This window comes from Chaetodon trifascialis, chromosome 7, assembly GCF_039877785.1.
Source record: "Chaetodon trifascialis isolate fChaTrf1 chromosome 7, fChaTrf1.hap1, whole genome shotgun sequence".
Classification (NCBI taxonomy): Eukaryota; Metazoa; Chordata; class Actinopteri; order Chaetodontiformes; family Chaetodontidae; genus Chaetodon; species Chaetodon trifascialis.
In genome coordinates, this window is record NC_092062.1 from 4248999 (window position 1) to 4263896 (window position 14898).

At 40.1% G+C, this 14898-nt stretch overlaps 1 protein-coding gene across 3 annotated transcripts in view; it reads left to right on the forward strand.

Moving 5' to 3' along the window:
- Positions 1-14898, forward strand: part of ascc3 (activating signal cointegrator 1 complex subunit 3) — a 180058-nt gene that overhangs the window by 63381 nt on the left and 101779 nt on the right. For all 3 annotated transcript variants that reach the window (XM_070966215.1, XM_070966216.1, XM_070966217.1), the window contains 2 exons: positions 11179-11379; positions 13052-13192. In XM_070966215.1, the coding sequence (XP_070822316.1) occupies positions 11179-11379; positions 13052-13192 (342 nt within the window). The remainder of the gene's footprint in view (positions 1-11178; positions 11380-13051; positions 13193-14898) is intronic.

Sequence of the window (14898 nt, forward strand, 5' to 3'; positions counted from 1 at the left end):
TGAAATAATAGAATAATGAATAATCTAGTGCTGTCAAAAATATTGCGTTATTAACACGTTAATGCAAATCGATTTTAACGGTGTCATTTTTTTAATCGCGCAATTAACGCTCTTTGTGACCTAGTAAACTTGTAGTTTTTAATAAGCTGTGGCCACTGCTAGTAACGTTACAAAAACTACACAATCCAATTGTAAACCGGAAACAAAACAATAGGCACGGCCCATGCACGTGTTTGATCTTGTCTGCTTGCTAGCTGTAAAGGAGTAGGCTACCGGTTTGTGTGGATGTCAAGCGCAAAACACCGAATTAGATGCGAACAAGATTCTGAATGGAAAGTTTAGTTTCAAAAAGTTGCCAGATGGGTCGACTGACAAGACCAAAGTTATCTGTGTGTATTGTCGGTGTGAACTGAGTTATCACTGTAGCACTGAAATCCCACTTGATGGCCAAACACACGGCTAATGCGAATTCTCCGCCGCCTCCTTGTCAAAACCAGGCGACAATGGATGGCTTTTGACATATGGATACCGCAACTAAGAACAAGCTTACTGCAGCCATAGCCAAGTAATGTTCATTCTTTCTGGAGAGAAATAAGAGGCTGGGTTGAAAAGCCTCTGGTGAATAAACAGAAGAGCATCGTAGTCTGACTGCTTGTATGTTCAAAGGAAACTTAAGAAAGGAAAGTTTAAGCCATGGTTTAACTGCACTATAGCCTGAGTCCTAGTTTACAATGATGTGCATTTGTACTTTATCTTGTATCACCCTGTTTTGATCCCTTAGAAAGGGTTGTTGAAGGGACTTTTTTGTAACCAAGTATTTATTTTTTTATCTGTTTATTGACATTGTTAAATTGTGTGAGATTTGATTCATTCAAATGTGAATGACTGCTCAAAGTGAGAATGTTAGTGTGAAATATAACACTACACTTTGTTGTTTTCAATAAAAAAACATTTGCACAAAGCAAGCCTATCCACTTTTCCATCTTGATAAGAGTATTAAAATGATAATTAATGGGACATTTAGAATAGATAAAAATGTGCGATTAATTGCAAGTTAACTACGACATTCATGAGATTAATTGCGATTAAATATTTGAATCGATTGACAGCACTAGAATAATCAAAATGAACCTTGGCTGTCTCAGCTCGTGATTTAGTTGATTTACTCACATGAAGCCAGGGTTTTCCCTGGATTTTTTGAGACAAATGTTGCAAATGCTGGAGAACATGTCTGGCATATGTAGCATGCACAGTTTGCTTGCCTTTACCTCAATAGTACCATTACAATTACAATTACAATTAGTCATTGGGCAGACACTTTCATCCAAATTGACATACATATGAATTCACACACCGATGGTGCACATCGGGGGCAATTTTGGGGTTCAGTATTTTGCCCAAGGATACTTCAACATGTGGACTGCTGAGGCCAGGGATCGAACCACCGACCTCCTGATAGGTGGATGATCGCTCTACCTCCTGAGCCACAGACCCTCCATGTGCACCATGCGTATCATGCACTTCAGTGAAAAAAAAGAAAATCACCATGTCACAGAGTCCATAGGAATCGAAACGTTATACCAAGATGGAACGAAAAGATGAAAGGCAAAGACTTTGTGGCAATGTTCAAGAGAACATTGATTTTGTGTCATTAGAACAATTATTTATTGATGGTGCCTAAGTGAAACCCTCTGTTGTGAGCTAATCGCCCTCTGATGGGAAGATGCCGCTGGATCCAAAGTGAATGTTTGTCAAGTGTCCAACTCAAACTTCACAGTGGTGTATTTCTGCTGTGTAAAATTCATCTGTCAAGTACCTATGGTGAAAAAGTAGGCTGAATCAGTTTCCATATCCAGGCAGCATCCAGTAATAGGGAACCATCAGCCATATCCATGTTTAAAACTGAATGCTTTGAGTATTTTAAAAAAGCGTAAAACACTCAGTAATTTATTTTTATGGTGAATATATCAAAATAGCCTTCCACCCTATAGGTCCACAACACTTACTTGTCGATAGAACTCCTTAAGTTCTATCTATCTATCTATCTATCTATCTATCTATCTATCTATCTATCTATCTATCTATCTATCTATCTATCTATCTATCTATCTATCTATCTATCTATCTATCTATCTATCTATCTATCTATCTATCTGTCTGTCTGTCTGTCTGTCTGTCTGTCTGTCATACCCAATCATGATACCATCACCTCTTACCAATCAACCTGTTTACCTGTGGAATGTTCCAAACAGGTGTTTTTGGAGAATTCCACATCTTTCCCAGTCTTTAGTTGCTCCTGTCCTAACTTGTTGGAAACATGTTGCTGCATCAAATTCAGAATAAACATATAGAAATCAATGAAGTTGAGTGATGATTTAATGATTGTCTTGGTAGTGCTTTTAATTAGGAATATGTCAAAAAGGACTTTTAAATGATCACATTCTGTTTTGTTAATGTTTTACACAAAACTTTTTTTGGAATTGGAGTTGTATAATTGTTTTCTGCTTATCAACTTCAAGTTCTGAATCAGGACATCTGTGATTCAGCGCCATGAAGCGCTTTGTCCTGCTAGGGTGCTTATCAGTCAGATGTCAAAACTTCTAGTTAGTCATATCACCTGATGTCATTTAACAAACGTTTATTGTTATTCCATATGGGGACAACTGTGTATGTAGGTACACAAGCCATTATTTTATTTTCATTGTTTTAGTAGAAACTGCGTAATGTAAAGCACACCACACATATAACGGCCTGCTCATTATGAGCTTAATTGGACAATTTGTTAAACTGTTGGTAGAAACTTATCTTTTGTGGTACTGTGTACATCACACATACAGACCTGGAGTTTATTAAAATAGATAATTAGCAGTATGATGTTGAGCAGAATGAGATGCAGGATGGGCTGTACTGTACTTGTTCAAGGTTTTGGGGCTCACAAAGCTCTCTGTGCCTCTTCAGCAGGTGCTTATGGATGAAGTGATGGATTACCTCACTCTTTGCTATCTCCATCCTACTCCCCACTCTCCCTCTCCCTTCTTTGTGCCCTCTCCCCCTCTTTCTCCTGCTGCTGCTGATCTGTAGGCAAATGAATGGGCCTCCTGTTTGCTGCATCCGCATCTCACTCTGTCAAACTCCACCATGCATCTGGTGCGCAGGGTTGGTGTGCATGTGTACACTCAGCATGCACATGGATCCATAGGATTGGCTCTGGGATTTACTCTGTGTGTGTGTGTGTGTGTGTGTGTGTGTGTGTGTGTGTGTGTGTGTGTGTGTGTGTGTGTGTGTGTGTGTGTGTGTGTGTGTGTGTGTGTGTGTGTGTGTGTGTGTGTGCGCGTGCGTGCATGCGTGTGTGTGTGTTTGTTCTTTGAGAATGCGTTTGTGGGGGTGTGTTTGGCCAGGTCATTTAGTACTCTGCATGCAGGCTTGGAGCAGGCTGATAAGCTGTTTGCAAAAACTGGCAATTAAAAGTTGATCAGGCTGTCAATTCAAATGGAATGAAATGGAACCAGAAAGTAATTAAAAGGATGGCATGAAAATGACAACAATTATCTCTTAGCTTCCCATTACCAATGCACAGAGGAATTTAATTAGTTTAGGAGCTCATATAGTGACTCATACAGTAAACACACAATAACACAAAATAGCAGCTACCACAAAAACACTGGTGACTGCCTCTTGAATGGCCATCTCAGTTTCACCATTAAACCTACAGGCAAGGATGCCAATGGATATGGACAACACTGGTGTCCAATTAGTGTGTTTTAAGTGACTGGTGGATTGGCGGGATATTCCCAGTCCTCCCAGTTTGCCCATATGGCCGTAGGCTTTGTATCCGTGGTGTTAATGAGCCTGTCAGCTTCCATCCCACTCAGCGTTGGCCCAAGATGGGCTGATGGGCACCTTTTTATGCACACAGTATGTACTGCTGAGGACGACTGCTTACGCTGTATAGACAGAAAGCTGACTCACTCTGCTGTCTGTGTTTCTTAATACAGAAATATTCACTCAGTCTTTCTTTTCTTATAATCAGCCAGAGACACTCATCACCTAAGTATCTGCATAGTCCTGAACATGTTGTGTGGGAAGACAGATTCCTGTAGGAGAGAGTTGGGTTTTAGAGATTTTTTCAGCCCCAGACTCGAACAGCTGCTCTCATTAGATACTTTATTTAACCTTGCTGCTGAAGGGTTGACCGCATACAGTATGTGTATGGTCTTATATTAGACAGCTGGACTCTGCAGAGCTTTTGCTCGATGTTTTAAATGCTGGGGCCTTGTAATAAATAGAGGGATGATATCTGCTGAATTTAGGCAGGAACAAAAATGAGGACTGATTTGCAATAAAGTGGCAAGCTGGTTGTCATAACTGGTCCACGTTTTAGTGGGTTTTGGTGTCTGTCTTAAGAGATCTGATTGTAACCAAACACTAAGCTACTGGAGTCCTTTGCCTGAGTGATGTATCTGAGAGAAGAGAACAAATGAGCCTGTTGGCTCTGGATGTGTGTGCTTTGAATTTCTACTTGATAAAGTCCTCTCAACTCTTGTCAACTTAATTAACTTGGCATCTTGCCTGGTGATGTCAATTTGACTTTCTAGCTCAAAGTCTGCCTCCTGTTTGTATGACTTAATGTGATCGTGACAAGGGCTAGTCACTGACTGATTGATCAGCTGTGTAATGTGGTATAAACGTGACTGTTAAACAGCATAAAAGCTCAAAAATGTCATAGTGATTATTAAGGTGTGCATGAGGCTACCAGCATCCACATCAGAGAATGGCAGCTGAGTGTGAGGTTTTAGCTGGTGTTTCTAAACCAGTCTTCTCATAAATTATATATTTAACAATTTAGATTTAGTCCTAAAAGTCCACTCTTTTTTGGCAATAACAACAACAAACTTTAAAACTTGAAGGCAAACTGTGATTTATCAACACTTGTGTTTGAGACGTGCTGTGGTGGTCCCAATCATGATACATAACATCCTCAGCATGCATCCAGCTGTTGACCTTTGTTCCCTGTCTGTCCCCATTTCTCTCGACTGTCCTCTCCCGACTGTTTGCTATCGTTTAAAGACATGAAAGAACTTCTGGGGAGTTGTTTTAATTATTGATTGTTAAAAAAAATTGTACTTACCAAACTAATTGCTTCAGTCTGGTAACATGGCAACAACATCGCTCAAAAAGGATCCAACAGGTTGTGAAACATGAGCAGGCAGATGATCAAACTGGTTGAAAGCAAACAGTTTATCCATTTCAGTCGGAGGTCGAACTGAAAGTGAGGGCACCTGAAATGCTGGTAACAATCCCGTGTTGCACAGAAAAACTGAGTGCACAACAGTAAGTAGAAGAGGTTCAAGTTCAAGCAAAAAGTGGGTCTGTAAACTGTAATGGATGTTTACAGCAGACAGTTTGGGTAATGATTTGACACCTCACCTTCATTTTCTTTTTCATTTTGTTTGTTTTCGACATGTTTGATCGTCTGACTGGTCGTGCTCTTTGCTGTTCAGACAACTTTAATTGATTTAGTGAGTACACTGTGCCCTGATAAAACGGTAGGTCAGAGCATAAAAAGAACACACAGGTTGTTTTGGACCATACTTTTCTGTAGGTAAATTAAAGCAATACATCAGATGAGAGTATTTTGCTTTACTCTATGAAGACATACATGAAGCAGTTTCATCCAGACAGAATTACCTATATAGATGGGTTTTTTTTTTCATATTTTGTTTTTGCTGATAGACTTTATGTTCTCAGAAGACAGAGGACACTGTTCAGCAGAGTTTACTCTAAACAGCTTGGAAATGCCAGCTAAGGATCCACTTCCACTTATAGGGGTAAAGAACTAGCTGGTGAGAGGCGGTGAAGGCCGTGCTCGTGGGTCTGCACATTAACCAAACTCCCTGAAAACCATTAAAAGAAAATCGCTGCCAAAGGTATTTTTATAGTCTTTTATAGTCTATTTTTCATTGGATTTATGTCAGTTTTGATATTCAGAATACATCTTGGTGAATTCTTTGTTTTTCGCATTTGTAGTAAATACTGAAAATGATAAACCGCACTTCGAAGAATCGACAGTTTTACCTGAAGATTCTTTGGCTGCTGAAATTCTTGATGAGCAAGGTCTCGGCAAAGCAGGGCTGCTGCTCTACGTTAACAGCTGCATAATGTCTATTGCAGTACAGTAACCGCCTCCCCACAACACTGACATCGTACCCTCGAGACAAGTTTTGGCAGGCACAGCTGGATCTCCAATTGGAAGATGTGTGTGCATACATTAGCATAACAATGAAGCCAGAGAGGTTTTAAGTAGAGAATAAAAAGGCACTGAAGATTTCTGAAGATCATTAAATTATGGCAAATTTCTATTTACAACATGTATGCTTTACCTCAAGGTGAATACTGGGGTAGGCATGCATTTGCATGAATTTGCATGTTTAAGGAGTGTAGGGACACTGGCTTTTCGTTACAAACAGACAAAGTCAATAAATCAAAATGAGGAGTGATTGTTGTGCCTCTCTGGTCACCACAGCGACACAGAGATGAGTGTGCAGAACCCTCACAAAATAGGTGAAGCTCAGTGGTCCATAATTCAGAAATGAATATTTATAAATAGGAGCCTATTGGACTTGGCCTTAGGGGAAATAATTGGGTAGACAGGAGGAGACTGGACTCATCATCCCTGTTCAGAGAGAGGAGAAAAAGCCCTGCAGTCATTATGAAGAGAGTGTGCTTCAGTTACACCCATACTGTACCTTAACTTGTTCAGTTGTGGAGTTACTGACAGCGTGTATGTGGAGGTATAAAGGAATATGTTGTTTTTTTAAAAGTGGGATTTCTGGTCAGCTGGAGCTCGTGCACAGAGCTTCAAATACAAAGGTCAATGAGTGAACTAATTGGGTGACATTAATCACACATGAACAGTAAAAAGAAAACAGGGGCTCTAGACTAACTTCCCCACTAGTACCAGTCCAAGTTTAGGAGCAGCACTTAAATCAGTAGTCTTGACGTGGGAGCAGCTCACATAATACATAGCTGTCCTCCCCCACTAATATCTTAGCCACCAGAAGTAGTAATTCTTTGCCTTTCTCAGTACGGGATTGCTTGTTGCTGGCTCTTCACTCACCTTTTATGAGAGGATTCATATTTACTCTATATGGGTCCCACACGTTTGGGGGGAAACGTGCATATAGGCAATTTGTATTAAGACAAACTATTAGGAGATACTGTAGCTTGAATTGTTTTTAACTTTAGTAATATAGTATTTATCATTGTCATTTATTATGAGCTGTAAATCATGTAAAATTGAGAGATTTCCAGGCTTGAGGCAACAAAATATCTGTATATAATGCATTCTGAGTTCCTGTTCTAAACTTGATACCCTTTATATCATGGGTTCTTTTAGTATTATTCAGGATCAAATGAATAAGCGTGTGCATGCACACACACACACTCACACACACAAAGGAACAGGATAACAATACCAACAGCTGAAAACAACATCAAGAAAAATAGAGGATAACAAGAAAATTCATTCAATAAAAAAAATTAATAAATTGCTTCCTGTTGTAACTTAAGCTCTGTTACATCAAAGCAATGCAGGACAAAGGGTACATTTACATGTCTGTGTGTGTGTGTGTGTGTGTGTGTGTGTGTGTGTGTGTGTGTGTGTGTGTGTGTGTGTGTGTGTGTGTGTGTGTGTGTGTACACATACACTTGAATAAAGATTTGTTTGTTATATCAATGAAATCTTTATCTTTTAATCGCTGCTGATTTAGTGGTTTAGTTTCAGATATCCTGGACCTCAGTGAAACTTGGGGGTACTGATGTTCAACATTAGGATTCTCATCATGGCTTCTTGATTCTGCAAGTTTCTCAACACCTACAACACAGTGTAATGGAAAGAGGGGCAACCCTGATATGTTCCTCCATCAGAGGGGATATCCACCTAACCATTTCCAGAGCTTTTTGGCTGCAATGGCATCATAGTGTATGAGTTATCCTTTCCTTGAAAGAATGAATCATTTGTTTGTTTCATTGTCCTCAAAGGCAAGCGAGCAGCCAAGACCATGGACAACAGATGAATCCCTTGGAAAGCTGTGCAGGCGCTGTTGTTATGGTTTCATATTGCTACGAAAGCTTCATGTTAGCACTCAGCTAACACAAATACATGCACAGAGCTCTCTTCTCCCTGGTGATAAACATTAGAGAAGGGTAAATCATTGTAATGCCATAGTTGTACTCTTTCCAAAAGTGGTGACAAACTGCAGCTTTATGGCTCTAAGTCTGGCTCCCAGAAAATCAATCCAGACTTCCTCCAACAGCTGGTAAGTAGCAGAGGGTACCAAGAGCCTAAGTGATGGGTGGAATAGCTTTTAGGCATAAATTCTGAGCAGTTTAATTTAGTATCTTTTCAGATAATATTTGGACAGAACTGGACAGCTTTGAATGGCTGTAATCAACTTCTTGTCCATTTGCATTTGCCAGGTGGAGCTGTTGTCTAAGCATAGACATCAGAGCCACATCCACAGCTCACATGCAAATGTGGCTAAATGTTTGTTGACAATACACCCATCAGTGAGTGGAGTTTCAGCGTCCTTTCTGTGGGAAATAACTGGTTGGCTTTGTTACTGGCGGTGTGTATGGCTGGTAATCAGCAGTGTGTATGCCACACAGAACAGCCGAACTGTCACATGTGTACATTAGTGGATGTGTCAAGATGTTCATCTGAAGCCCCCCCACACCTTACCTAGACTACAGCCACCCTCCGCTCCTTCCAGCTTAAGTGGACTCTGATAAAGTTGCTCTTTGATGCATTAATAACCTCTTCCTCCCTACTGGGCTGTGGGGGCCAACTTCCGAGCAGCACCTCACATATCCTCGCCTGACATGCACTCTTTAATTATTTCTTTCTATGAGTGTTGGAGCGAAACGAGGGGAAGAGGAAAGTGATGACATACTTCTAATGAATCCTTGAATAAATAATACTGCTGTCTAAGCTTAAGGCATCCTCAACCAGCTTTACTGAGAGAGAGGTGGAACACAGAGAAGGCAGAGCAGGGGTGAAAAGAGAAAAACGGAAAAAGTCGATGAGGAGGTGAGAAACGCACCTGGAACAACAGTGACCTCTATTGCACGAGGTTCCACTGCAACCTGGTTATATTGTTGGGCTCTGAATTTTGGTGTTAGTTGGCTTTTTGGGGCTAGTTGGCTCATTTGTGTCAGTCAGGATTACACCATATCAAACTATCACACTGCCAACCTGCATGACATTAGATCTGTTCCCACCGGGTTTATATTTATTTTCAGTTTGTGCGTGAGTGGAAATGGGGCCTAGATCAGTGAACAGAAGTTGAAATACAAGCTGATGGAACCTCTTATCTGATTGAACACCACAAGGTACACAAAGATAGGGAAGCATATTCATTCATTCATTTAAAAATGCTTATTTTGCCAAAATCTCAAAAATAGAAATAGAACTTTTTGGGTTTTGCATGTCAGCTCCTCGCCAGATTGTTGAAGTTGGATTGGTTTTGGATTTCATTTTTGTCTGGACATGCTTTTATATGTGTGTAGTGTGCTTGACAATTCTTAAGATCAAATAAGAATGATAGAATTCAAAGTTACCGTACAAAAGATTTAATGATACAATTTCCACTTTGACAGCAAACAGTGAGTTTCACACTTGCACTTCACTTTGTAAATGTTTATTTACTTAGAGGGACGCTGGCTGATCATGCAGCATAATCAGAAATTCATAGCCTATTTGTATTTGGTTTCAGTAAGCGAAAGCATATCCTCTCTATAGACGACCCTGCATACCTTTGAGCTACAGTCAAGTCCATGTTTTTATTGTTTTAAAAATACCTTTAAATCATCTAATATATTATTCAAAATGTGGATGTTGCCTTTTGAAAATAAGAAGACAGGACGGAACTTATTATGCTCAGAGCTGCTGTTGCTGTATTCTCCATCGATGCCATAAAGGGGTTTTAATAAGATATTTGTGTTTTGGGTTATTCATATTCTGTTCATGAAGGAAATAATTCACCTGTGCAGCAGCTGAATGTTTTCTCCTGTATTTGTATTGTGTGTCTGTATTTATGCGTGCGTGTGTGCGTGCGTGTGCGTGTGTCGGGGGAGGGGGTTCCAACCAACTGTCCTTCACGGTGGCCATTTCTCTACTTATCAGAGGTACTGTGAGATTGAGGGCCATCACCCACACTCTGTTGCCATAGTGAAGGCAGACGAAGGGCAGCATGAGTGACAGCTGAGCCCACCACACACATTTTCTCCTCCTTCATGCTTCTTGATGCCCCACTTTCTGTGCAGTCACCTCTTATACTCTGACTCAGTCACTGACACATGTAACTGATCACCTGTCTGTGTTTCATGTCAGCACACTGGCTGGAATATTCTCCAGTGTGCTTTTGTCAAAGAAAATACAGTCGCCAGTCAGGGCAACTACACTAAATGGTTGACACCGACCCATATCCGGTTGCCCTTGGCAACCGGGTGACCAGTATTGTTAAACTGTGTCACTGACACTGCCCCCAGTATTAGCATTACCCCATAGTCCACAGCTGAGTTTGGAAACATCAGCAGTGTGTCTTTTTATATAAATGAAACTAGGAGCATTGCAGTTACTTTAATTAGGGACAATAAGATAGATTGAGGAATCAATTGATAGGGATGAACTTATAGATGAATGTTAATGAATTAATAAGCATGGATGCAACTGGTTTGTGACACCAGGACACAAGTTGTTGTTGGTCTCATGCTGATTTACAGTGTTTACATGAATATATGAAATAAACATATATCATATATTCAATTCAACAAAGGAAACAAAAGCATAGCTGTTGCCTTTCATTGTTGTCCAATAGGGAAGCCTCAACCAATACTGAACAAAGCATTGTTTTAGTTTTAATGACTAATTATTTTCATTGTGAATTAAATATATCTCTTCGCCTTCCATTTGATTTGAAGTAAATACATGAAACTATATGTATTTTTTTCTCTTTATTTCTTTGTTGATTTTTATTCAAAGAGGCACCAGAATTCACCAGAAAGTGAAGACAAGATATGTTACAGTTCACATGATAGTCATTCAGATTTTTGAGTGACGAGTATGCTAACGATGTGTTAACCCTTCTTCATCCATTCCTTCCCTTTCTGTTTGTTCAGATTGGACAGCTGGTGTTCAAGGGGATGAAGCGTCTGAACAGAATCCAGTCCATGGTGTTTGAGACGGCCTACAACACCAACGAAAACCTTCTCGTCTGCGCTCCCACTGGTGCTGGCAAGACCAACATTGCCATGCTGACTGTCCTTCATGAGATCCGCCAGCATCTGCAACACGGTGTAATCAAGAAGGATGAATTCAAGGTGTGACGCTGACACACACAAAGTACAAAGTAGAGATCCCATTATGTGCTCACTTATTTCTACTATGGTGCTGTAGTTGGATTACATATTCCACTGGTTGTTTGTAGGAAGCCCTGTACCTGGACTGAGTGTAATATGTAAGGCAGACAGCTGTTAGGAAAAATTCCAGTCAGTATTTCTTTATAAAGACTATCTGCGATGGCTGTTTAATGTTCCCAGTGTTACTCCACCCCAGAGTCTCTCAACATGCCTCAAGGAGATTAAGCATACTCCTTGCTGAGACTCACACACCCCAAGCAGACATTCAGATCTGATCCTTTGAGCTTTGGATGCTTGGATTTCAGGCAGCGTTTAAATGGGAGCTTTCTGATTGTTTTAAGTCAAGGACAGCTGGATTTCCTTGATTATGTCGCCTCCAAGATGGTTTTGCCAATTTGTGCAGTGTTTTTGTCCTTCAGTGGTGTTCTGTACTAGTATTTTTTCAACTTTTCTTGTGAGTAGAAAATGAACATATTTCTGACTAAATGAGCAACTCCCAAAGTTAAAGTTCAAAAAATACTCATGGCATATTTTATTTAGGAGCGGGGAGCTAGTGTGTCTCAGTGACCCCTAGTGCTATGCCAGTGGGAGATTTATCTCCCGGTAGGGCTCCCCATGCTGGACAGGTTGAAGGGTAGAGGCCAGACAAAGAGCAATCCACTGGTCCTCCAGGTTGGGGGTTGAGCACAGGGCTAACAACTCTGTCTTGTAAAAAAACAAGCATGTTACGGAAACAGCAATATTTTATTTATTAGGCGTTTAATACTCAAAAAGGGAATTGCTCAATTAGTTAGTTAATGTGTTCCTCAGGACTGTGTGGGTGTGACCTGGCAGCCACAGCAAACATCTCACAACTTGATTCAGATATTGCTAAATCATATTTCAGTCTAACTGTTTCACTTTGGCAGATTATTTTGTGCTCGTGTAGGAACATCACACACACCAAGAGAGTGACTGGAAGTTAAGTCTTGAGGGGCTTTAATGCAAAAATCTAAATATGGCAAAATGGCAAAATATCTAAAATGCTTTACTCATTTGAATGAAATGTCTGAAATCTTGCCACAAAAAAGAAAGTTTGGGATTTTATTTCATTTTTTCATTATTTATGAATACTTGATATAGAAAAATGGCAGATGAAAGCAGTCCAAATGAAATGCAGCTGCAGTGGGAGAATAGAGTCTTAGATATGTGCACAAAAGGTCAGCTATTGGCAGTTTAGTCTAAAAATATTGATACATGTCTTCATAAACCCACAGTGTGAAATCCTAACACACACACTCAGATAAATAATTCAGACATCCAAAAGGCTTTGTTCTCTTTCATGAAAGCTTACACACACACATACACATGCTCACACGCGGCACTGTGTGCCAGCCAGCCAGTGACAATAGACACTTTTCATACATCACCATTAAACTTTACCCATGCAACTGGCTGGCATCATATTTCTCAATAAATTGTGATTTGTGCTGGTTGCCAGGGAACAAATGATCCTGCCTCTGTTAGCTCATTTATCACCACAGTGTCCTTCCACTCCCAGCTTCCTGTACCCCCATCCACCCACACTTTCCCCACTCGTCCCCTCTGTTCTCTATCCCATTCATTTCTATGTCTGTGTCCTCTCTCTCTGTAGATCATATATGTGGCTCCTATGAAGGCCTTGGCAGCTGAGATGACTAATTACTTCAGTAAACGGTTGGAGCCACTGGGTATCACTGTTAAAGAACTCACTGGAGACATGCAACTAACCAAAGGAGAGATCCTACGAACACAGGTACACACACACACACACACACACACACACACACACACACACACACACATACATGCTGAGTTCTACGTCATGCCTCTAAAGAATAGTCCATACTCAAGGTACCAAAGCAGTTCTCCTCCCGGTTCCCTCTGCTACACATGTACAGTATTCTCTAGCACCCCCAAGTGGATTAGATTGTGATATTTATTTGAAGCCATTTCATCATTTAGTCTCCGATGTACATCAGTCACAATTCTGCCAATTACTAGTTACAAATGTAACTTAACCAGATGTCTAATTTAATTTTTGTCAACGGCTGAACTATGAATTTGCAGTTACTTTCAAATAGAGGAGAAATGATAAAAAGGGCTCTACGCACTCAGACTGCTGTTCGTTTTCTGGCTTCATAAGTGAAAGCTTGTGGTTTAAAAGACCACCACAAATTCAATTCCAATGTCCTTATTTGCACAAAATGACCAATATCCCCAATGTAATCACTAACTTTACCAAAAGGTAATACAGTATACTGTTTATTCACAACCTCATAAATCAAATGAAAATCAATCTTTGACAAATGAATATTTAAGTTGAGTTTAAAAATATCAAAACCCAAATCTCACTTTTTTCTCCCTTTATTTTTAAGATGCAACAACATACAGTAATAACACTGCTGTCCTTTCCATGCAGTGTGGCTTACTGCCTGCAGCTGCACTTATGTATCCACTGTTTTTGTTTGACCCTCGCAGGTTATCTAGCAGCCAGCTCATTGTTCCCACTGGTAACATTCATACCTTTCAAGAATTGTTTCACGTAACCTTGCTGTGAAAAATGCAGGGCAGCGCAGAAACAATGCATGAACGTGGACTTTTTTTTCTTTTCTGTGACAGTGAACACAAAACACGGCCTTTCAGCTACTATTACGATGATCAAGCCACATTACGGCTAACTAAAATAACTTAATTTCCCCTTATATCATGCACTTTTCTGTGCTTGTGGCAGAGTGCTGAGACTCACTTCCCACAACAAACATGCTATGTGAGTCTGTCCCCTTCTGCAGTCTCATGTTTTGTTTTTGCATCATCTCAGCTGACGATGACGATGATGGAATAAGTTACTGTTATTACATTACAAAAAACTAATTTGACTATGTGTGCTTAGTGTGGTTCATTGCAAAACAAAAAAGTGGTATCACAGCTGATACCATACAGTTAATCTTTTTAACTTAGGATGTAAAAATAAGAAAATAAAAGTCACAATAACCATCATCTATTGACATCTACAATTCAGTACTCAACAGTCTAAAAAGACAAAGCCATCAGTGCTAAATAAAAAAGAATGATTTGAATCATAGATGGGATTGAACTGTGACCTTTGAATTGAAAGGCAGGTTGATTTGTGGATTAGGAGAATGGTGACACTCCCATTTTCACATGTTGCTCTTATTATGAAGAATCTTGAGCTGCTCACTTGAATGCATCCATGAACTTCTCTTCAAGTACTCACGACATTTGCATTGTTCTTAAATTAATAACAAAATAAACCTATGTAGGGTCTGAAATTAGCACCAGCCAGTCATCTGATGTGGTTGAAAAACCTCTTGCTTTTCTTTTCAGCACCAATGTTAACAGGTTAGAACACTTATGCAGCCTGCGTGTGAATGCGACTCACATGTGGCTGCAGCGCTGTGTAGTCGACAGTGTCGCCTATTTTTTACACATGATGAGCAC